General features: G+C 35.3%; 1 protein-coding gene across 4 annotated transcripts in view; it reads left to right on the top strand.

Annotated features, from left to right (window-relative positions):
• Positions 1-24,903, top strand: part of GRM5 (glutamate metabotropic receptor 5) — a 536,965-nt gene that overhangs the window by 13,135 nt on the left and 498,927 nt on the right. For all 4 annotated transcript variants that reach the window (XM_060605397.3, XM_060605400.3, XM_060605396.3 and 1 more), the window contains exon 2: positions 3,264-4,125. In XM_060605397.3, the coding sequence (XP_060461380.2) occupies positions 3,465-4,125 (661 nt within the window). In that variant the 5' untranslated portion in view covers positions 3,264-3,464. The remainder of the gene's footprint in view (positions 1-3,263; positions 4,126-24,903) is intronic.

Here is a 24,903-nt window from a genome sequence, read left to right as displayed (position 1 = left end):
CCTGTTTCGGATTCTGTGTCTCCCTCTCTCTCTGACCCTCCCCTGTTCATGCTCTGTCTCTCTCTCTGTCTCAAAAATAAATAAACGTTAAAAAAAATTAAAAAAACATTTAACATACTTATACTTGCTCTCCAGGTGACTATATTCATTGCAAAGATTTTATGTATTGGTTACCCTCAGTTTTTATGTCTAACCCCAAACACTCCTTTTGGTCCAGTCTTACATACCCACTTTCCTGTTTGTCACCTGTACGTAGGTGCTTTAAAAGTATCTCAAATTTAACGTGTTCAAAAGAAAATTACTATGCTTTTCTCTGCCTCCATCCATTTCTGTACCAGTAGATCCCATATCTTTTAATGGTACCAAAGTACACTAATTTTTAGACTCAAAACCTAACTTCTCTCTACCTTGTTATGCACATCCAGTCTATCAGTAAGTCCAGCTGTTTCTGCTTGCAAAATATATCTGATTGTGTCCACTTCTTTTCATATCTACTGTCCCCAGTAATAGCCAAGCCACTATAATTCCTTACTTAGATTATTTATGTCTTCTAATCAGATTTCTTCTGTACATTATCCAGAACAGCAAGTAGCTAGAACAACCTTTTCTAAGATTGAATTGTGCCATTCATTTGTTTACGTCTCCTCAATGCATTCTGTTGCACTTAACATCCAAATTCCTTGTAAGAGCCTACAGGATCCTACATGGTCTGGCCCTTTCTTATGTTTGCAGCCTCATCTTGTACCACTATTGCTCCCATTCTTTATGCTCTAGCCACACTTTTCACATGAATGACTTCTTTTCATTCTTTATTTTGTTGTTCTTTGCATTTACCAGGCTCCAGCTAAAGTCACCTTTTAGAGTACTGATCTGAAGCCCCATGAGTATAGGAATCATGTACAACCTGTTCTCTCTTGCGTATTTAATTTCCAGGACAGAATCATAGCATAGGCATGAGACATAAATATTTGTTAAATGAGTTAATGAACAAGTGTCTGGTGTATGATGGGTGTTCAATGAAAGATAATGATGGCAATTATCAATGTACATCATTGTGCTTCTTTGTTACATTAGTTTTTCCCACTCAATAGTAGACATATCTTGAATGAGTTAAATCATTAATTTAACTTATAGGGAGCTAAATAATAGGAAGGACTATTTCAGTGTTATATATTTACATATATATGTATATATGTATATATGTAAATATGTTATGTCTCAATATATAGGTCTTATCTAAAATAATTTTAACAAATAAAATTCATGGGACTACTTTAGTTTCATCATTTTGATAGCCCACCTCTAGTCTTGCATATCACTTTGATGCTCTTATGTAATAAAAATGAGTCTCGTTTTGTTATTGGGTTTGTTCCTTAACATTGTGGATTTAGTAAAACACTGTAATTCCTTTTACCTAAGATTTTTTTTGTCTGCAGTAGAATTCATATGTTTATGAGAATAAGCATCGATCTCTAGGTCTTTGGTTTAAGCAAGTGAAGGGAATGCTTGAGAATATTCGGATAATTTCCCAAAAGAGAAAATGATATCAGTATTTATTCTGTGCTCCTTGTCTACAGTGCCAACTTCTATACCAAAACTTATTTTTTGCCCTAAGTATTGCTAAGCACCTAGTTATTCTGGAACATCTAGTTATTTGATTTTTTAAAAATTTTAATGTTTAGCATTATGCAAGGGAACCTTTCTGTTTTGCCATAAGAAACGAGAGAGAGGTGGAGAGAGAAATCCTAAGCAGGCTCCACATTATCAGTGCAGAGCCCGATGCAAGGCTGAAATGCACAAACCACAAAATCACAACCTGAGCCAAAACTGAGAGTTAGAGACTCAACCCACTGAGCCACCCAGGTGCCCTAGGGAATTAGTTCAAAGCAAGTTGAGATCCTTGGCTGGCAGAGAGGACAACATACAAAATAAGTCTCTTATTCTTTCAATAATCCAGATCACTAATTTGTCAGTTCCCTTTTACAAACTATGCTAGAATTTGCTGTAGGCAACTTGGGACAAATTCTCTTTTTCCCAGGAGTTTAAATTGAAATAGATGACTACTTTCAAAGCTGTACTAAGTTTCTACTTGGAAGGATAATTCCAAACATGCATCCCTGCAACCCTTTGGGTCTTCATGATATGTAATTTTTTTTTTTTTTCCTGGATCAGAGATAGAGGACTGATTACTGTGAATTTTATTACAGGACTCTGTAATTACTTTGAAGACTCTGGAGGACTGAGTAGGTTGCCAGAGAATTTTCTGTCCTCACCACCTAGCTACAGAATGCCCTTGGAAAATTAATAACAGAAAAGGTCATGTCCTGAATATATATATAGTCTTATTCAATATACAAGACATTTGCATAGTTGATATCTTATGTTGATTCCCATAAGGTATCCTGGTACATATGATGGGACTTTTCAGATGAGGAAACTCTGGTACTGAGAGGTTAAACAGTTTATTAATAATTCTTAATAGCAGAACTAGAATTTGAACTGAATATTATTTTTTCCACAAACTGGTACCCATTTCCCTATGTCTTTCTACCTATTTAGGGAACATTTTACTCTGTAACACCCCAAGTCTCTCCCTCCTTTCCTATAGTTCATTTAGCGTGGAAATACCTACCTGACCTCATAATGTCTTTGTACTATATTATATGGAAACGAGACACAGTACTTATTTATTGGGGAGATTGTTCAACTTGCCTTACACTGCATTTGAAGAGGGACTATGTAGCTTTTCTTTAAAGTAACTTTATTTTTGCAATTTCATAGTTAATACATGCTTACTGCCCAAAATTAGTTTTTTTAAAACAAAAAATACAATCACCCAGAGATAACTAATGTTTATAATTTTGGAGTGCATACTCCCTGAAGTTTTCTGCTCGTGGCATAGTTTTGCTTTTAGGATGCTTTCTCTCATCTTCACATAAGAATATAGTTTGGCCTGCCATGCATAAGATTTGTTTCGTGTACTCCAGAAGAACAAATGAAACAAACATTAATATAAGTGAAGTAGTATTAATATAAGTGAAGTGAAATAATATAAGTGTAGTGAAATCTCTATCAGATTGCTTCATCCAACCACAAAATTACAACAGATATAGACAAAGGAGAGTCTGAAATATTTTTAGATTCTTTTTTCAAAAAGATTATAATCTTAATCTATATCATCAAAGTCTACTAGTATAGACCATTAGAGCTTCTCAAAGTAGCTGCACTTACATTGTTAAATGCACATGCTATTTTTTTTCCAGGTTTTGAAGATCATGATCACATGGATGCATCTAACTAAATGGTACGTGGGGACATGGTGGTCCTTTAGAGAGCACATCTAAATTACTGGCTAATTCCTTGGTTTGCCACCCAACATAGGACATTGTTTGATTCTATCTATCAGAAGTCTCCTAAATTTTCCCCACCATGCTGTCTTTATTAGCTTGAACTCTTTTCCTAAAATGGTCCTTCTGTTGATCCTGTCAGTTCTACTTTTGAAAGAAGATGTCCGTGGGAGTGCACAGTCCAGTGAAAGGAGGGTGGTGGCTCACATGCCAGGTGACATCATTATTGGAGCTCTCTTTTCTGTTCACCATCAGCCCACGGTGGACAAAGTTCATGAGAGGAAGTGTGGGGCAGTTCGTGAACAGTATGGCATTCAGAGAGTGGAGGCCATGCTGCACACTCTGGAAAGGATCAACTCAGACCCCACACTCTTGCCCAACATCACACTGGGCTGTGAGATAAGGGATTCCTGCTGGCATTCGGCTGTGGCCCTAGAGCAGAGCATTGAGTTCATCAGGGACTCCCTCATTTCTTCAGAAGAAGAAGAAGGTTTGGTGCGCTGTGTGGATGGGTCTTCCTCTTCCTTCCGTTCCAAGAAGCCCATTGTAGGGGTCATTGGGCCTGGCTCCAGTTCTGTGGCCATTCAGGTCCAGAACTTGCTCCAGCTTTTCAACATACCTCAGATTGCTTACTCGGCAACAAGCATGGATCTGAGCGACAAGACTCTGTTCAAGTACTTCATGAGGGTTGTTCCTTCAGATGCCCAGCAGGCACGGGCCATGGTGGACATAGTGAAGAGGTACAATTGGACCTATGTGTCAGCTGTGCACACAGAAGGTAAGCATCCTTTACATTCATTGATGTATGTTTTATTACAGATCTCAGTTAAAAATTCAGGTTTTGGAAGACTAAAATATTCCTGATTATTTGGGATCTTTTTAGTTGCCCAGTTATAGCAGTAATATAAGAAGGGGATGAGTGACAGATGCCTACAGAAGCATAGATTTAAGCAAATATGAGTGTTTATGTGGCACGATTTGGTGAAATGGAAAACTTTTTTGGATTATGTATTCGTTATCTATACTTCTGCTATAATGATGCTAGAGATTTTTGAGTTTTCTAGATCTTCATTGAACACCTCATAATTTTCACATTTAAAGTTGTTCCAACTGCTTATTGTGTTTGATAAGGAGAGGTACACATAAATTCAGGTAGGAGCTCAATGCAGCCAGGTACAGTCTGCTTTGAAATATAGTATTTCATATTCTGGTATACTGTGACAGAAAATTACCAAACAATTTAGTCTTACCACTATTTTTTCAATAGAGAGTATAGTTAACTCTGGAATGATGATATGTATGAATTAATTTTATCCTTGTGTAGAATATACTCTTAAAGTATAAGTTTTAACAATTCAAAATCACTTTTCCTTTGAAATTTGTTGCTTCTTATGCTCAAAGCAAAATGAAAAAGCAAAATATGACTGAGGTTCTATAATAATAATAACATTAGCCCTTTTTATTGGTTATGGTACTTTGAAAATGTTTTCACATACATTACTTGTTAGTTAATGACCAAGGCTGTTTGGGATAGGTTTGGTTTGACTACAGAAGTTAAGTGACCCAATGTGAAACTCACTAGTTACACAACACTCTAGCACAACTTATTGCATATACTAAAGCAAGAAGGTACAGGATACTTTTTATAGTTCATTGAATCATCATGAGGATTAGTTAAGATTGAAGAATCTTGCAACAACATTATCAGTGTGGTCCAGAGAATCCAATCCTGTAAAATGTGGATTGAGTTACTGAACAGTTTATTAAATGACCAGAGTGAGCCTGCTTCAGAGGTTGGCAACCAATCACCAATCAGATGTAGCAAACTATTCATTATGAAGTAGCATAATACAGATTTCACTGTGTGCCCACTCAGTAGCAGTAGCCAGAGCTACACAAACATAAAATGGGCTTCTATACTGGACTGAGATATTTTTATGCCTCTGGAAATTTTTACGTGTAAATTTATTGTTTATTTATCGAGATATTGATATATGGAGATTTTGAGCAATGGATAGGTGATTGGACGAGGACACCTTGGAGTTTCTCCTAATGCTGAGATTTTTCAACATAAAACTATTTCATTTTATTCTCACAACAAGCCAATGATACAGATGATCTTGATATTTTATTCCCATTTTAAAATACAAATGCTTTAAGAGTTTAAATGATCCATCCAACATATATCTAATAGTAATTTTAAGAGTAGGACTCATAGTTACTTGTAGTTTATGGTCCTATAATTGTTATTCCAATGGAATAACACCTGAGGATATATTTATACAACACGTATTTATTAAGCACAAATACATGTAAGGACTTCTGATAGTCCTGTAAAGGACAGCCCTATATTTTATATATCACTACCCTCAATGGGTATGCAATCTGGCAAAGGACATGAGGCATGCATTAATACTTATAGAACCATAATTCAGATAAGAAGAAGTTACAAATATGTCTCTAAAATAAACAGAAAAAAAATCAAGTTCCTCTCTGTGGTGATAAGGGCCATGGTGGAAATCTTCAAGAAGGAATTTGACAGTTGGGTTTTAACAGGAAGAGTACTGATAATTGGTGAAAATTAAGAAGGGTTGGATTTCTGGAAAAGGGCATGAGGAAATATGAGAAGGTGAGAAAGTAAAAAAATATTTACAAAACGCCAAGGATAAAGTTATGTTTTGGTTTGCCTGAAGTCATAAATTTCATTAGGGGCTTCCCTCCAGCTTCAGAAGAATAAACCTTGGTCTCTATGTAGGACATGCCAATTCAAGATTGTGTCCTAAGAGAAATTAATGATCATAACCATTGGCTGTTACTAATTTAAGCTTTCAACTTTTTTTAACCCAAATGTACGCTGATAGTGAGCTAATAAAATAAATTATGATTCATCCATCTAAGTATTATTACTTAGCTATTAAATTGAATGAGGGAGTCTATAGGTAATGAAATAATAATAATGAACTCCAAAATCATTTTAGGTGAAAAAGGCAAGGGGCAGTTTTGTGTAGTGGCATGTTATTTGTGTAAAATGGAGTTTGTATAAACCATTTGATTTTCAAAGAACTGCTCTCAGAGAAGAACAAAACTGGTAACAGTTGCTCCTTTTGAGGAGGAAATTGAAGAGTTAGGGGATCAGGTAGAATGTATAACTTGTGCATGCAAACATTTGAAGCTGTGTACTATAAGCATAAACTACCTATTGTGACATAAAAATTAAAAGAAAACATTCTATTTGTGGACAAAAAATAAGCCATTAAACATTCCATTGCCAAATTCAGGCAAATTTAATTATTTTTGCCAAAAATAGGTCAGTAGAAATGTTATTGCAAAACACTGGCAAAGTATTTGGATACCACAAGAATTCAGGAGAGAACAAACTTTGATACTGAACAAAGACTGGAAGAAATATTTTGGCTTATTTATTTATGTGGTTTAGTCAGAAAGTATTTATATTGTTTTGATCCCAAGCAACTTTGTGTATAATGAGGTTATGTAGGATTATCTCTTAAAATTTGTGAGTATAAGAGTGGTGTGGTAGGAAGTTTCATGAGGCAAAAAATCATATCCAGGATCAGAAAAGTGCTTGTGTAGTGAGATACACCTCTGTTGGGTACTGTGGAAACTCCCCAAGATGATTCCTGGTTTTCTGGGGCCTGGCCTTTCAGAAAGCCTTTCAGAAAATGTGGGATTTACCATGAAACGGTAATACTAGTTCTTCCTTTAGCCTCTTTTTGTTGCTGGATTGGGATAACTCTCTTTAGACCCAAATTGCTCAGCCCCAGTATCTCAAAACTATTCCTATCCTCCTTTGACCAACTGATATTACTCTTCCTTGAAGAGTATTGAACTTTCTTTCTTTTTAAAAAATATTTATTTATTTTTGAGAGAGAGACACAGAGTGCAAGCAGGGTAGGGGCAGAGAGAGAGGGAAACACAGAATCCAAAGCAGGTTCCAGGCTCTGAACTGTCAGCACAGAGCCTGACATGGGGCTCAAACTTGTGAACGGTGAGAACATGACCTAAGCCGAAGTTGGCCACTTAACCAACTAAGCCACCCAGGCACCCCAGACTGTTGAATTTTCCAAATGCTTTCACATGAGGCATTGAAGTCTATGAAAGGATGCTGTCCCATTTAAATCCCCTATCCCCCATCCCCAAATTGCTCATTTACTTTATACTTAAGCATGGTAGTACTGTGTCACTCAGTCCTCTTGGCAGTGATCACAAGATGTTCCTTCAAGAAAGTGTTGCTGTCACAGAATTCCAGAAGAGAGCACAGGGAGATTTGGGTTTTAGCTTCAATGTTAATCACTTACACTTGCCATTTTCTTGATTTATGGTTTTTCTCTGGCTACAGAACTGAGTATTTACTGTGGCTTGTTGTACCATGCAGGCATTGTGCCTAGGCCTTCTAGGCCAACAGGTCAATAGTATGAAAGTAAAACAAGAAAAAATAATTAAGGCAGACCACACTAGCTCTTCAACTGTGTGTAGGAAAGGAACATGCAATGACTCTGAAGGAAAAATGTTAACTTCTTTCAAAGGTGTCAATCCAGTCAGCACACTCTCTGCTCTAAGAAAATTTAAGGGGTCCTTTGCTTCAGCACTCTTACAAACCTTGGTATATGTGCCCATTATGGCACAGGATCAATGGTGCTTGCCTGTTTGGAGGAGTGACAGACTGGCTGCTTTGATGACTTCCTTTGCTTTGTAATTTGATAGTTCCCTTCTACTCCTGTGTAGCACCCGCCATGTGATTCCTTTGCTTAATAGGATGTGGTGGAAGTGAGGACTTCCTTTCTACTCTGTCTTAGAACACTATCATCACCATGTGAAGGATGAGAGCACCCAGGTTTTCCAGATAAGGCCATCTTAGACCACTTAACCTCAACTATGTGAGAGCACTCAATGAAGATCAACACAGTTGCCTTTCTGACCCACAGTTAACTGCAGTCACACATACAGCCCAGATGAAACCATAAACATTACTCAGCTAACCGTAAATTTATGAGCAATAATGAATACCTTCAAGACAGTATAAGTAAACTCATCACCATGACTTTAACTGCCCCACTTCCCAATTGGATACTACTACAATGTTTACACTTCAAAATCAAAACAAAATAAATGCATTAACATGAATTAATATTCTTTATATTTAAATGTGAAAACAATGTATTGTTCTACAAATGTGAAATAAATGCTGTGGGCCAGAAGGAAAATTTAGTCTTTCATTCATATTCCTGTAGCTAAAGACTTGATAATTCCCTTAAAGCCTTGATGCTTTAAATAATCAGACACTTACATACATTCCATTATTACATGCTTTCCCTGGATCTAGCCCAATTTCATTGAGAAAAGCAATTACAGATTGAATTTTATGTACAAAGTCATGTATATTGTACTTTATGGATGCCTTATAGGATTTTTATACTTCACAGTTTTTGCTGACTTTAAATTCCACTATACATCCAACGGGCCTATCAGAGTTCCTAGCATATAATAGGTATTCACAGACTATTTGCTGAATGGATGAATTTGTGTTAGAATAGTACCTCACTATTTATGAATAGATAGCATGTAGAAAAATAGCAGGCACTTATAATTTTTCACAGTTTTGCTTCTTTTTAAAAATGAGGTGCCAAGATGCCTCCCTTAATTAATTGTAAAACGCTATTCACACTCTGCTCCTTTTTTGTTTGCACTGGTTCCTGAATTTATTATTTCTATCTAATGATATAGGAATGCTAATTTGTTCTAGCCAAAAAGCATGTCAGTGATGCTCTTGGGGAAAAATGTACGAATAAGTTGTACTGGTAAAATGACATCATTAAGAGCATTGTCTTTCAGGTTAACCTACGTATTGCAGTGTTGTACCACTTTTAAGTTGTGATATGGTTTTCCATCAATTATTTTAACATGTGAAAACACTCAAGCTTTAGTTGAAAGATTTTCAAAGTGATTCATATTATATATGCTTAGTTTAACTTTTAAAAAATGGGACTACATTTTCCTGTTACATTATTTCTACTAATTGGGATTGTATCAAGACAACAATTTAGTATGAAAAGACAAGAAATGTCATTACGGGCCTTATTGGTATTTTTAAAAGGGGTTTCATTTTGTTTCTCCAGGGGTTGAATAATGTTGGGAGTTGAGATGGATTTTTGAGATGATCATGATAATAATTCAGACACAAACTATTGTTTAGCTTTGTAAAATGTTAACATTGGAGGTGTCTTAGGTGAGCAAGTAATTTAATACCTCTGTTACTGTGGGGAAAACAGACAATAAGGACAGGTAATTTGGCCTTACTGGTACATAATTAGTTACAGAGTTGGGTTTTGGAACTCAATATTACTGACCAGAATTCAGTTTCCACATCATTGTTAGGAATAATTACTCAAGTTCTTTCTTTTTATTTTTTTAATTTCCATTGTATTACTATTCCATTTTATTGCTGTATTCCCTTTTTCTTCTTCTGAATGATGCCAGTCTGCTATGTTTTTAATTTTTTTTTTTATGTTTATTTACTTTTGAGAGAGACAGAGACAGAGCATGAGCACGGGAGTGGGAGGGGTAGAGAGAGAGAGAGAGGCAAAGAATCTGAAGCAGGCTCCAGGCTCTGAGCTGTCAGCAGAGAGCCCAGTGCGGGGCTCAAACTCACAAACTGTGAGATCATGACCTGAGCTGAAGTCGGATGCTTAACCGACTAAGCCACCCAGGTGCCCCTCAATCTGCTGTAAGTTTTAATGCCTATCTGAAGTCATAGTAGGTACTACAAATGAATTTATTAATGTAAAAGTTAGCTTTGAGAAATGGCATGATCTCTTTGCTCTTGAACGGTGAATTACAGGAAGTGCTTCTTTGCCTGAGTCACTTTGAAATATTTTCCTTTGCTTCACAAAAAATCTGGAAAAATTAGACCCCCATAAATCTTTGTGATTATGAAATGTTTGGGTAATTATATTGGTTACCCTGATACAATAATACATAAAAAAACAGAAGATGCAGAGACTTCTAGCTGGGTTCTTCATTAAATTAGATCACAGAACACTAATCTGGAAAATACAGTGGCAACTTTAATAGTAAATAAGTAATTTTTCATATTCATACATCACTGTCAGAAACTTCATTGTTAGTAATGAAAGAAATACAGGTGGCCCGGGAAATGCTTCTCACCTTCCGTTCCAGATAGAATAGCATATGGACTATTAGTGGCTAGCCTCTGAGGGAGTTATTATTGCCTTGCTCAGGGGAAAAATAGAATCCATTGACATATTTGGCTGTGGCTTGGACAAGATCTTCCCTATTTATAGATTAGATCTGAAAAATTGGACTTTAGACCAGGTTTGACTCTGACTCACCTATAAAAGCCTCATGACAGAGATAGTATCCCTGTTTCCACCTTCTCAGGCACTATTACTGTCCATTCACTGATGAAAATACCAGAATTTCCCTCCCAAATACTCCATGCCCAGGATGATTAAGTTAGAAGGAACTTTATTTTCAGAGGTTATCACTGCACCGATCCCCCAACACACACAGACACAAATATCTGGGGGGATACGCAGTTCCAACTAATCAGATGCTTTCTTTAAGGAAGATCATCATCATCATCATCTCTCTCTCTCTCTCTCTCTCTCTCTCTCTCTCTCTCTCTCAGAGAGGGAAAGAGCATGCACCTGATGGGAGAGGGGCAGAGGGAGAGAGAGAGGGAATCCTAAGCAGGCTTCATGCTCAATGTAGAGCCTGATGCAGGGCTTAATCCCATGACCCTGGGATCATGACCTGAGCTAAAATCAAGTCAGACGCTCAACCAACTGAGCTACCCAGACACCTCAAGGAAGATCATCTCTTAGTGTGTATGCCTGTTAGATATATTTAGCATTTCTCTATTTTGTGGATGTGAGCTGCACACATTGTGTGTTTTTTCTTTACCTTCCTTATTCCAGACCCTAAAGAGATAACATTATTTTCTGAGCTTTAGAGTTTGAATATTCAGAATGTTCATTCATTCTATTTATTAGAGATAGTCACATGACACCATTCCTTAATCATTAGAACCTTATTAGCTTCTAGATTTATAAAGTTGACTCTGAGTAACAAAGGTTGCTACTGAGTGAAGAAAACTGTGGAATGGGAGGACATGCTATGAGGTGCTTCTGTTCCAATTAACACAACTTCTGCACAGCAAACTCTACCCAGTACACATGAAGTAAGTACTTAAGAAAAAAACAAGGATAGGACTTCAGAAAAGTCTAAACAGAGGATCTTTTCCCTTTCCTCCTTTTCTCTGTTTTCTTTCTGCCTGTCTCATTTATCATATTTTCCTCATCTCTTACTTGTAGTTGTTATACTTTGTAGGTTCAGTGAATCTGGTCAAGGGTAATAACATCATTATTTCCTTAATTTGAAAATGAATACATGAGAGCTAAAGATTACATTCATGCTATTTTGGAGGTGGGGAAAAATAAAATTAAAAGGACAAGTTTTCCTAAAAGAAGTGTCACTGACATCAGAGCTAAGAGTTTTTACTATGTGACTCTGAGAAAATCACTTCAGCTCCTTCTTTTATTTGTCCTAGGAAGAATGGCTAGAAAGTATGTTCTTGGGGGTACCTTCCAAGACTGATTTTCTGTGACTTGCTTTTTTGCTTCCACAGGCTACACCTGGGACGGGTTAAATGTTGGGCATCACATTTAAAATAAATGCAGCTAGGGCATGATCGGTTTAAAAGAGAATGGTCAAAATGGTTGTTAGACTTGAAACCATGCCTTCAGGGGCACCTGGGTGGCTCAGTCAGTTGAGCATCTGACTTCGGCTCAGGTCATGATCTCACAGTCTGTGGGTTCGAGCCCCGCGTCAGGCTCTGTGCTGACAGCTCAGAGCCTGGAGCCTGTTTCCAATCCTGTGTCTCCATCTCTCTCTGCCCCTCCCCCAGTCTCACTTTGTCTCACTCTGTCTCTCAAAAATAAATAAATATAAAAAAAATTAAAAAAAAAAAAAGAAACCATGCCTTCAGAGAACAAATTTAGCACACACAAGATAAGACATGGCAGGGACATGACTGCTACCTTTAGTATTTGGAAAATTCAGGTGGAAAGGAACTGTACTCACTCTATGTGGCCAGGAGCATAACAAGGGAGCTAATTACTGAAATACCAGGGTAACAAATTACAGTTCAATTTAAAAAAAAGGTTATGTTTATTCATTGACACAACTGTTCACTGAAGAAATTGTGGGTTAGTTTTCTGTAAATTCTATGCACAGCCTGGAATGGATAATCACTTGGAGGGGCTATGGAAAATGAACTGAAACCTTATTTCAGGGAAGGAAGGAGTTGGACTATTTGTCCTTTTTGATAACTCCCAATATTGACAATCAAATGCCATTTAATTGAGATTGTATTCTGTGATTGAAAACATGACTACATATACTGTGATATTTCATTAATTTGTTCACTTATTCCACAACACATTCTAAAAAGTCATCATTTCATAGATTAGAGAATAGGTATGGAAAGAAGTAATTTCCCCCTAATACTGCAGCTAGTTGGTGGCAAAGCAAGGATTTGGAGCCAAGGACAATTCTTTTTAAGTGAACCCACACTTCCTCCCTTTATATTGGGGTAGTTGTGACTAAAGGAAGAGTGGAATGCACACTTATTGACTCTTTTTCCCTCAGTAGGAAACAAGACAACTCTTTGTTTTCCCACCGAGAAAATCTTTGAGCATGTTTCTTGTGTCTTTTTATTCAGTTTTGAAAGTAACACCTTTCTTTGTTCCCATGGAAGTAATTAATTATAGTAAAAAGAAAATAAATTAAGGAGGATGCTTGTGGCAACAAGTTGACCTCACAGAAGAACTTTCTGTGAGTCTGATGATAAGTACAGACTGTATCTGGTTGTTTTTATTCACATTTCCATTGCAGACGCCACACTCTGTCCTTCAGATGCCAATTATAGGAGGAAGCAGGATGGTACACATTTTTTAAGAACAGGAGAACATATTGTTAAATGATGTAGCCTTATGTATGAAAGACCTCTTTGGAATTCATCAGAACTAGGAGTTATGAAATCTCATTTTGGCACATTTGCATATATTCCAGAAAGACTTCTCAACTTAACCAAATGTTGAGTTGAGATTTTTTGGCAAGAGGTGTGATCGTCAGCTTTGTTCATTTCAGGGGACTTTGAAATGAGTGATTATGCCCCAATGATGCATTTTATGTATCATGGAGACTTTCAAAAGAGAGAGATTGCCTAGTCAGTGTTTAGGTTTTTTTTTCAAAATGTACATCATAACCCATTGTAAAACCTGTTTGGTGGCTTGAGACAAGCAGTTAATGTAAAGGTGAATAAAATAGGATAGAGTAGAATATAAACATCAGAGTATTACATGAGAGCAAGGGTAGGTATTGCTTTGTACATTTTTATTTTAGTTGTATGTAACCATATGTGTCCTGTGGGCTACCATTTGAAATGTATTTCATACTATGTCTTACAGCTAAAAAAACCGTGAAAGCAATTTATTCTACTTTTCTTTTAACATCGTTAGTACATTTTTTGCTAGAGAAATGTAATATACATACTCAGGTTTATTCTTTTGTGACAGTATCATTTGGTTTGTCTCCCTGGTGCATGGGTTTTAAGTCTTATTATTAAAAAATAAGCAATAATCTAAGGCACCCATAGTGGGAAATGGCAAAGACTTTGAGAAAATATAAATAATTAATATGCTGTTGATACATGGCATAACCATCAACATAGGATAATGGTGAGGACACCTGCCCAGGAAGTTAGGGACAATTTCCTAGTCTGAGTTTTTATCACAGATCAGGACAAGCCTGGGAACATTTTATTGTTTTAATATCCCAATATAGCACATTAAAAAATAAATACAAATGACATTACAGTTTTGGTACTAAAAGTGTACATGTAACAAATTCATACATCTACCCCCAACACACACACACACACACACACACACACACACACACACACACACAGAAAATACAATGCAGCAATATTCCTAAGATGGTTCTTTGTTACATAAAATAGATCATGGTACATATATATGTACATGTATACATATATGTACATGTACACGTATACATATACATGGTACATATAATATGGTGTGTAATAAGGCACAAGTTTAAACATATAAAGTGATAGCTTTATTTCAGTTTTTTTTCCTGAGTTTTCTAATGATTACATGTACAATCACATGCTATGTAGTTCAGTCTACATTTGAGGTCTTTTGAGAATATGAAGATGAAGCCAAATACCATTAGTAAGAAAAAGTGAGATAAGATAGGACAGAGCATTTTTAGAAGTAAAAGTAGTTTCACAAAATGGGTAAACAACATTGGGGTCATGACCTTAAATTCACAAAGTTTGTTGCAAAGACATCTCAGGAATCAGTTTCCTGATACTTTGCAGCCATTTTATTTAAGTAGTATGAACACAGACAGATTTGAGTGTAAATCCTGATTAATAAGTGTTCTTGCATGTGGAGGCACTTTGGACTAAGTCATTTAATTTAGTTTTCTCATTATCAAATTGAGATAATTCCTTTCACATAATACTCGTGAAAAAATAAATATAAGGCATTTAGTGTCAACCTTAGCACACAGCAAGTGCTCAATAAATGTCTTCTAAATTAGTTTGCCAAGAAATTGCCTTGCCTTATTTGGAAATGAAGACAAGATCCATAACTAAATGTTTCACTTTGGCTTTACTTACTTAAATTGATTAGTGAATGAGGTGGAAAATTAGGAAAGTGACCAGTAAATGCAGTGAGTTAGACTTTTACCAATTTTCCTTTTGGAAGTTGGGTTTGCAATCGTATAATACAAGATAGCGTGCTTAGCTCTTTGGCACAATTATTACTATGTCCCACAATCTCACCTCTAATTGCTGAGAGATGTTATGGTGTAATAAAATGAGCAGTCTGGAAATCCAAGAGCTAGACTATTAAGATGGTTATCTTCAGTGTGTGTGTGTGTGTGTGTGTGTGTGTGCGCGTGTGCGCACGCGCGTGCATGTGTGTGTGTGTGTAGGGGTTGGAGGTATGGGAACAGAGGAGGTTGAAGATGGAAAGTCAGTGCAGTACCTTAAGTACTTCCGAATCATGCTTACTTTTATAGTAAGCATGAACATCTTTTGTAGTTAAAAAAAAGGCACAATGGATACATGATTTCTTTGTAAATTTCAAGTCAGACAGGCTCTTGCTCCTTAACTAGTCAGTAACTGTGACTTTGCTAATGAAAACTATATTGTTGCACACCGAGGCATGCATAGGCCTGAGTATAAAACCAAGGGGAAATAATATGGGCTTTAGGAAATAAAACAATTAATAGTTAGTTTGAAAACTAAACTAATTCTCTTTTGTAGATCATTGTAGCACAAATAATATGAATGGCAATAATAGTAACTATTATTTATCTAGCCTATACTGTTACTGTTATCAGAAATAATCAGTTTTTCATAATCTATGAATTGATACCAGATATAAAGTTTGGTGCTTTTATTAGCATATTATTAGTAATGCTATCTGAATGTCAGTCCTACCCATAGCTACAATGAAAATAGAACAGAGAATAAAAAGGATATGTCTTCCTTCATTTTTCTTAATGAATCTAAAAAGGGACATATTTTATATTTGCCAGTTTCTTCACAAACCTCCTTGATATTTCTTTGATTATGTAACCTTTTCTTCCAGTCATATATGTACTTTTCACCAGATTAGGGTTGGGATTTCAAGCCTTGAGTTTCCCTAATAAGAGTAGAGAGGCATTATCCTTTCAGAAATAGGTATTATTGCATTGCTATGTGGTGAATTTTTATCCTTTAGAGAAGCTGGAGAAATATAAAAGTTATGTAAGACATATTAAAGTTTCATGTTAGTTTACTTTCAATTTCATGGAATTTGAAAAAATTGAATTACAAATGAAACTGGTAATTAATATGTGTTTTTTGAAGTAAATTGATAAAAGAGAGAAAAAATATATCAAGATGCTGAAAAAGTTAGCTATCTGGCTGTGTTACTCATTATCAAACTTAATTTGGTTATTTTCAATCCCTAAATCAGTCCACTCATCCCTTATCACATGAGTATAATTAGTTCTCATTTTTTTGTTCTGAGGAAATAAAACTTTATAAACAACCATTAATTTTCATTACACTTAATGTTAAAACTCTAGGCTTTATTAAAAATATATATATACTGAAGAATCAAGCTGGCAATATTAATTATATGGATTTATATGTATTTTTATTGATAATAAATCCTCACATAACTAATAAAATGCAAAAAAAATACAAGTTATTTGGGAGTTGGTGGTACTTTAATTTGTCACGTTGCTTAAAGTTATGAAAATAATTAAAAACTGGCAGCAACATTTTTGATTATTTGAGAAAAAATTTTGCACAAAATATACATTCTGGACAAAGTGCAATATATTTCAATGCAAGTATATACTGTATAAAAGCTCACCTAATGGAGCTCAAGATCTATGTGATGCCATGGTAAATGAACTAACCTAATCATTAATAAATTAGTATTATGGGAATATATTGTGTTAGACATTGTGGTGCACACTGTGGAAAAATACATGATGAAGTACTTGCCAGCACATAACTTTTCTTAGATGTACACTGTTCTGACCTCATATTAATGTAAAATTTACCCTCAGAGAAAGAATATGGTTATATGTAAGCAGAAATTTATAAAATGATACTTATGTGGCAAGGGATGAGCATATAAAGAAACTAGATTGAAGGAAGGAAGTCTTTTTAAGTATAATTTGGAAAATTATGGCAAGTTTAAAAATGTTTTTATAAGAATTTCTATTTACTGTCATCACTAATACCAGTGAGATAAGTAATCCTAGAAGCAGAATATTACACGATTAAGGTGAATAGGGATGGAGATCTTCTGCCAGAAGTAAAAAAAAAAAAAAAAAAAAAAAGGAAAGTAATGTGTTGTTATTTGTGGTTATTTTGTTTAGTACTGTGTGGTTCTTATATTTGCCTAATACTTAATATTCTGAGATTGAAGGAAACCATGTAGAGAATCATAGGTCACCTCGTTGTATCCTTTTGTTTATACAATTCCGTGTCCCTTGATCTAGGATGAAGTCGATAAGTATTATTCTATTCAAGATAGTCTAAGTTATGTACCATTAATATTTTTATATAAAATAATAAGATTTTAATCTCCTTCACTAACATATATTGCAGACAACCTCAAACAATAAACTATAAAATGCATAATCACTAGTAATTAAGACATTCTCTGGCTTGTTTAACAAAATTGAGGTCATTTCTTTTTATGAATTTAGATCTCTGGTAATTATCTCATAATATAGGACTCTGGGAAAACACGCACTTTTTTATTCCTTTTAATCATACTGTATTTTTCCTGATACAAATTTACATTCTTGAGTGAAATTATTCATAAACTCAAACCTAAACTCTGATTTTGATGTTTCTTTGCTTCTTTCTTGAAATTCTCAACCTTCTGTCTCTTCCTGAGTCTTAGTTCTGAATCTTAAACTTTATCATACTTTTCAAATTCTTTTGAGTAATCAGAATTGTTTTACTGAACTGGTTTCACTTACGTAAATAGCACCATCCTTGAAGGAGGCAGTGAATTTTGTGACCGTAGAGAATAGTACTTTGGGTTTGTTTGGCAGGAATTTCTCTGCTAGCCTTAAGGCTTTTTACATGCCTTTGCTTTTACCTTCACTCTGTCAGTAGATAGCAAACCATATTGCATATGACTTTAAGGTTTAAAGAGGTTTAAGAGAGTTTAACACTTGTGCCATCCATAGGAAGAAAGAATATCATTGACAAATGTGATGAATAAAGGTAGGCTCTCAAAATTTTAATATACAGTATACGAAGGTGGCCATGATTAGACTTTCAGAATTGTACACAATTTCTAATCAAAAGGCAACTGAAATAGGTCTTAACCATTCCTGAAAAAGAGGCAAAACTCCTACTGAAGTGATTGAACTTGAGTATGGAAAACTACCTCTTATCCAATTAGAGTGCTGAAGAATTTGGTTTTGAGATCAGTGGAGAGAGCATTCATCATGGAATCGCTTTGGAGACTATGTTCGATTTCCCACTTTGGGATGACCTTGGGCAGTTCACTTAACCTTTCAGAATACACAGATCCTCATTTTTAAGATGGTAGCTGGTTATATCTGCACCCCCTGTACTAATCTTTTGTTAGAATGGTCATTTGAATAATCAGTTAATGCACTTTATAAATTTAAAGCTGCCTGATGTGTTAATTAATTAAATATTAAATGAGTACTCACTGTGTGCCAAGATCTATATGCTTGGGCTAGGCTTTTATAAAGTACTGAGTACAATAGTGTGAAAATCAGATCCTAATCAAAGACTTCATTAGTGATGTCTTCACCACAGTAAAACAGTGAGATTTTGACTGCCAGATATAGTTGGGGGCGGGGAAAGGAAGGTGAGCTCCTCCACATCATGTGCATGTCCATAGGTAACAGATGTTGATAAAGTGTGAGATCTGAAATACACATCAAAACCACAATGAGCTACCACCTCACACCTGTCAGAATGGCTAAAATTAACAACACAGGAAACAACAGGTGTTGGCAAGGATGAGAAGAAAGGGTAACTGTCTTACCCACTGTTGGTGGGAATGTGAATTGGTGCAGCCACTCTGGAAAACAGTATGGAGGTTCCTCAAAAAGTTAAAACTAGGACTACCCCACAACCCAGCAATTTTACTAGTAGGTATTTACTCAAAGGATACAAAAATACTGATTTGAAGGGGCACATGCACCCCAACGTTTATAGCAGTGCTATCAACAACAGCCAAATTGTGGAAAGAGCCCAAATGTCCATCAACTGATGAATGGATAAAGAAGATGCGGTATATATGTACAATGGAATATTAGTTGACAATCAAAAAGAATGAAATCTTGCCATTTGCAATGATGTGGATGGAGATAGAGTATTATGCTAAGTGAAATAAGTCAGTCAAAGAGAGACAAATACCATATAATTTCACTCATGTGGAAATCTAAGAAACAAAACAGGTGAACATAGGGGAAGGGAAAAAAGAGAGTAAACCGCAAGAGAGTCTTAATTATAGAGAATAAATCAAAGTTTGATGGAGGGAGGTGGATGGGGGATGGGTTAAATGGGTGATGGGCATTAAAGATGGCACTTGTGATGAGCACTTTGTGTTATATGTAAGTGATGAATCACTAAATTCTACACCTGAAGCCAATTTTACCATATATGTTAACTAACTAGAATTTAAGTAAAAACTTGAAATTAAAAAAAGGGAAAAAAAAAATGAAATGACCTGGCAATTTTAGCAGTGGGAACACTGCAGAATTGAAAGAGCTCAGATACCGAATTCAGAGAAACCTGAAATCACATCCCAGCCCCATCACTGTTTGCTGTGGATGTGAAGCCAGTTTCCTAAGCTTCAGTTACATCATTTCAGAAAAGGCATGGTTATCAATATTTTTGGTTCATTGGATAGTCATGATTATTGATTTAGTAAAATACCTAACACACAAAATACTAAAAAATCTCAGCTGCCTTTACTTATTGGGTTTTGTTTGTTTGTTTTTTGGCCTTCTTGTTTTATAAGAGAAACTCAGGCCTAGGAAATTTAAGCTACTTGTCTAAGGTCATGGAGCTCTTGGTGCCAGGACACTGATCGGAAAGTAAGCTTAATGTTCAGAGATTTTTTATTTTAAGAACACTCAGTTTCATAAGCAATTATATTTTTATTACTTGAAATACGTACTTATTTACTCCTGTTACTGTGTTTAAGGGCTTGGATGCAATGGTTAAATAGACTAGATTTTAAACTAATTACTTGACCTCTGTGAATCTCAGCCTCATCAATTATAAAGGATTGGTGAATGCTGATGATAGAAGACAGTCACAGGGCTTTCACCATGTCCTGGTACTTTTCTGAGTACTCGTATATATGTTAATTCATTTAATATTCATATCAATCCTATGAACTAGTATTATTATTATCTGTTTTATAGATGAGGAAACTAAGTCACAAAAAATGAGAATAATGTAGGTAGACCTACATTACATATTTGTTGTGCAAGTTAAATGAGCATTTAAAAATACATAAAACACTTGTTTATGATGTGCCAATTTTAGTAGGCAGGCAATAAGCATCATCAGTTAATACTAATTTGGATATTATAATTACCATTTTTTGGGGCTAGTCATTAGTTCAAATATAATACCTTGGATTACCTTTGCACTTCTATCATTCTGGTGTCTAAAAACAACTTAAATGATTATTTATTAAAAGAAAATAAAGAAGGCAAAAGTGATATATTAATAAACATGCATATTATTTACAAATGCAAAAGTCATACATAGATATTATTTAACATTTGGAAAAGAAAAAAGTGCAGAAAGAATTTTAAAAATCATTAACATTCCAACAGAAATAAAAATGTTTTGATGTCTTATTTTTTATTATGTAAAATTTTATTTTAAATGTTTATTTGTTTTTGAGACACAGTGAGCACTTGAGAGTGGGGGGCGCAGAGAGAGAAGGGAACAGAGGATCCAAAGCAGGCTCTGCACTGACAACAGATAGCCTGATGTGGGGCTCAAACTCATGAACCATGATATGACCTGAGCCAAAGTCGGACACTTAACTGACTGAGTCACCCAGGCACCCCTCTCATATACAGCTTTAAAAAGTAATTGTGGGGCGTCTGGGTGGCTCAGTCGATTAAGCGTCCAACTTCGGCTCAGGTCATGATCTCACAGTTTGTGGGTTCAAGCCCCGCATCGGGCTCTGTGCTGACAGCTCAGAGCCTGGAGCCTGCTTTGGATTCTGTGTCTCCCTCTCTCTCTGTTCCTCCCCCACTCATGCTCTGTCTCTCTCTCTCTCCTTCAAAAATAAATAGAAACATTAAAAAATTAAAAAAAATAAAAACTAATTGTAATCAATTTAAGAACTATCCATAATTTTGTATGTCTTTTTTGTTTTTTGTATTTTTTGTTAACATTGTAGAGAGAATTTTCCTATATTGTTCATACTCTTTATGAACATTGTTATCTATAAATATATAATTTTTTTCCACAATATTACATATTTGGAGATCCTTAGGCTGTTTCAATTTTTCAGAATTCTAAAAATCATATAAATGAGCTTATTTTATCTGGTATTTACCTCTGTATTTATTTATTTTTTAATTGACAAGACAAAATACAAGCAAACAATATTAAATTCATGTACAGCTTGAAGGGTATGAACATTTTTAAGGCTCTTAAAATTTATAACAGCAAGATTTTAAGTTATTTCAACAAATAATTGTTGGCATAAAAAGTTCAGGTAAATAGAAATATATTTGTCTAATGAATAGCTTGCTTAAGAAGCAAACATTATATTTTCTCCCTCCATGGATCACCCAATCCAAGGTGCTTTCAAAATAAAGTTTGGGTATTATGAAATAGAATTTTGAAGGTTTATAAACATAGAGAGTGTTCATTCATCAAGCATGAGGTGGTTATTAAAAGTTTGTTAGAACTCATCTCTAGGATAAATCATCCTTTAATCTTCCTTTGTAAGCTTTGCTCTTCATCATACACGTGAATTATATTGCAGCTTTTGTGATAATTCCTTTAAAAAACAGCTTTATTGATATATAATTGATATACAAACCCTGGTATGTATTTGATGTTTACCATTGGATAAGTTTGCACATATGTATACACCATTGAGACCATCTTTTAAATACATCTGCACTGAGTGACCTTGTCCTTCCTAAACCACATTTTATCCATCTCTGAAGCCGTGTTTGTCCATCTTCCTCCATGGGCTATTTAATCAAACACACATGTGTCATTCTTATCTATTTTCTCTCCTAAACTTTACAGTGTTTGTCCACATTATTAGAACACTTGCAGTTTGGTTTCTATATCCTATGGTCTTAATGAGAAATGGCAGGGCATAATTGTGTGCTCTTAGGCACACAATTTGGAGTCAAATAAACTGGATCTAAGATTCTCACATTTATACTAACTTGGGAAAATCACATAACCCATCTTAAGCACTTAGTTTAGACATTTTAAAGAAGTCGTTCTTTCTTTTTAATTTTAAGTCTAGTATAGTTAACATAAAATGTTTTATTAGTTTCAGGTGGGCAGTATAGTGATTCAACAATTCTATACATTGCTCAGTGCTCATCGTGATAACTGTACTCTTAATCCTCGTCACCCATTTCACCCACCCCCCCACCTACCTCCCCTCTGATAACTACCAGTTTGTTCTCTATAGTTAAGAATTTGGGGTTTTTGTTTGTCCCTTTTTTACTTTGTTTGTTTGTTTTATTTCTTAAATTCCACATATGAGTGAAATCATATGATATTTGTCATTCTCTGATTGACTCATTTCACCTAGCATTATACTCTCTAGCTCCACCCATGTTGTTGCACATGGAAAGATTTCATTCATTTTTATGGGTCAGTAGTATTCCATTGTATATACCACTTCTTTATCCACTCATCAGTTGTTGGACAGTTGGGCTTTTCCATAATTTGGCTATTGGAAATAATGCTGCATTAAACATAAGTGAGGATATATCTTTTTGAGTTAGTGTTTTCATATTTTTTTGTGTAAATACCTAGTAGTGGAATTACTGAATCATATGATAATTCTATTTTTAACTTTTTGAGGAACCTTCATACTGTTTTCCACAGTGGTTGCACCAGTTCGCATTCCCACCAACAGTGCATTGCATGAGGGTTCCTTGCTTTCCACTTCCTCACCAGCGCCTGTTGTTTCTTGTATTTTGATTTTAGCTATTCTAACTAGCAGGTGTGAGGTGATATCTCATTGTTTTGATTTGCATTCCTTTGATACTCAGTGATGTTAAGCATCATTTCATGTGTCTGTGGACCATTGGGATGTCTTCTTTGGAGGAATGTCTATTCATGTCTTCTGCCCATTTTTTCATTGGATTATTTGGGTTCTGGGGATGTTGAGTTATATAAACTCATATATATTTGGATATTAACCCGTTATCAGATATTTCATTTTCAGATGTCTTCTCCCATTCCAAAAATTGCCTTTGAGTTTTGTTGACTGTTTCCTTTGCTGTGGAGACTTTCTATTTTGATGAAGTCCAAATAGTTTGTTTTTGCTTTTGTTTCCTTGCCTCTGGAGACATATCTAGAAAGAAGTTGCTGTGGCCAGTGTCTTAAGAAGTTACTGCCTGTGCTCTCCTTTAGGATATTTAATGGTTTCAGGTTTCATATTTAGGTCTTTAATCCATTTTGAATTTGTTTTTGTGTACGGTGTATGAAAGTGGTCTGGTTTCATTCTTTTGCATGTTGCTGTTCAGTTTTCCCAACATCATTTGTTGAAGAGACTGTCTTTTTTCCATTGGATATTCTTTCCTTTCTTGTTGAAGATTCATTGACCACATAGTTGTGGGTTCCTTTCTGGGTTTTCTGTTCTGTTCTATTGATCTATGTGTCAATTTTTGTGCTACTACCATACTGTTTTGATAACTACAGCTTTGCAATATAACTCGAAGTTTGGAATTGTGATCCCTTCAGCTTTCCTCTTCTTTTTCAATGTTGGTTTGGCTGTTTGAGGTTTTTCATGGTTTCATACAAATTTTAGGATTGTTTGTTCTAGCTCTGTGAAAAATGTTGGTGGTATTTTGATAGGGGTTGTATTAAATGTGTAGATTGCTTAGGCAGTATAAACATTTTCACAATATCTGTTCTTCTAATCCATGGGCATGGAATGTTTTTCCATTCCTTTGTATCATCTTCAGTTTCTTTCATAGTGTTCAGAGTACAGGTCTTTCACCTCTTTGGTTAGATTTGTTCCTGGGTATCTTATGCAGTTGTAAATGGGATTGATTCATTAATTTTTTTTATACTGCTTCTTTATTGGAATATAGAAATGCAACAGATTTCTGTACATTGATTTTATATCCTGCAACTTTACTGAATTCGTGTATTAGTTCTAGCATTTTTTTTTGGTGGAGTCTTCAGGGTTTTCTATATAGAGTATCATGTCATCTGCAAATAGTGAAAGTTTTACTTCTACCTTGCTGATATGGATGCTTTGTATTTCTTTTTGTTCTCTGATTGCTGTGGCTAGGAGTTACATGCAGTACTATGGCAAATAACCACGTGAGCGTGGACACTCCTGTCTTGTTCCTGACTGTACAGGAAAAGCACTCAGTTTTTCCCCATCGAGGATATTATCTGTGGGTTTTTTCATATGTGGTCTGTATTATGTTGAGGTATATTCCTTCTACTTTTTGAGGGTTTTTTTTAATTGCGAATGGATGTTGTACTTTGTCAAATGCTTTTTCTGCTTCTGTTCACTTTAAATATGTATGCCAAGGGGAAAAAAAGCCAGTTACCTTTGAAAATGAATGTGACCTGCTATCATATTATATCAGAATCTTAGGAACAAAGCACTAATTATTAAGGAAATTTCAATTTCTATCCATGGACCCACTAAGTGTGGATGGGTTAGTA

Source organism: Panthera onca, chromosome D1, assembly GCF_046562875.1.
Source record: "Panthera onca isolate mPanOnc1 chromosome D1, mPanOnc1 haplotype 2, whole genome shotgun sequence".
Lineage (NCBI taxonomy): Eukaryota > Metazoa > Chordata > Mammalia > Carnivora > Felidae > Panthera > Panthera onca.
This window is presented reverse-complemented; position numbering and strand designations above follow the sequence as displayed.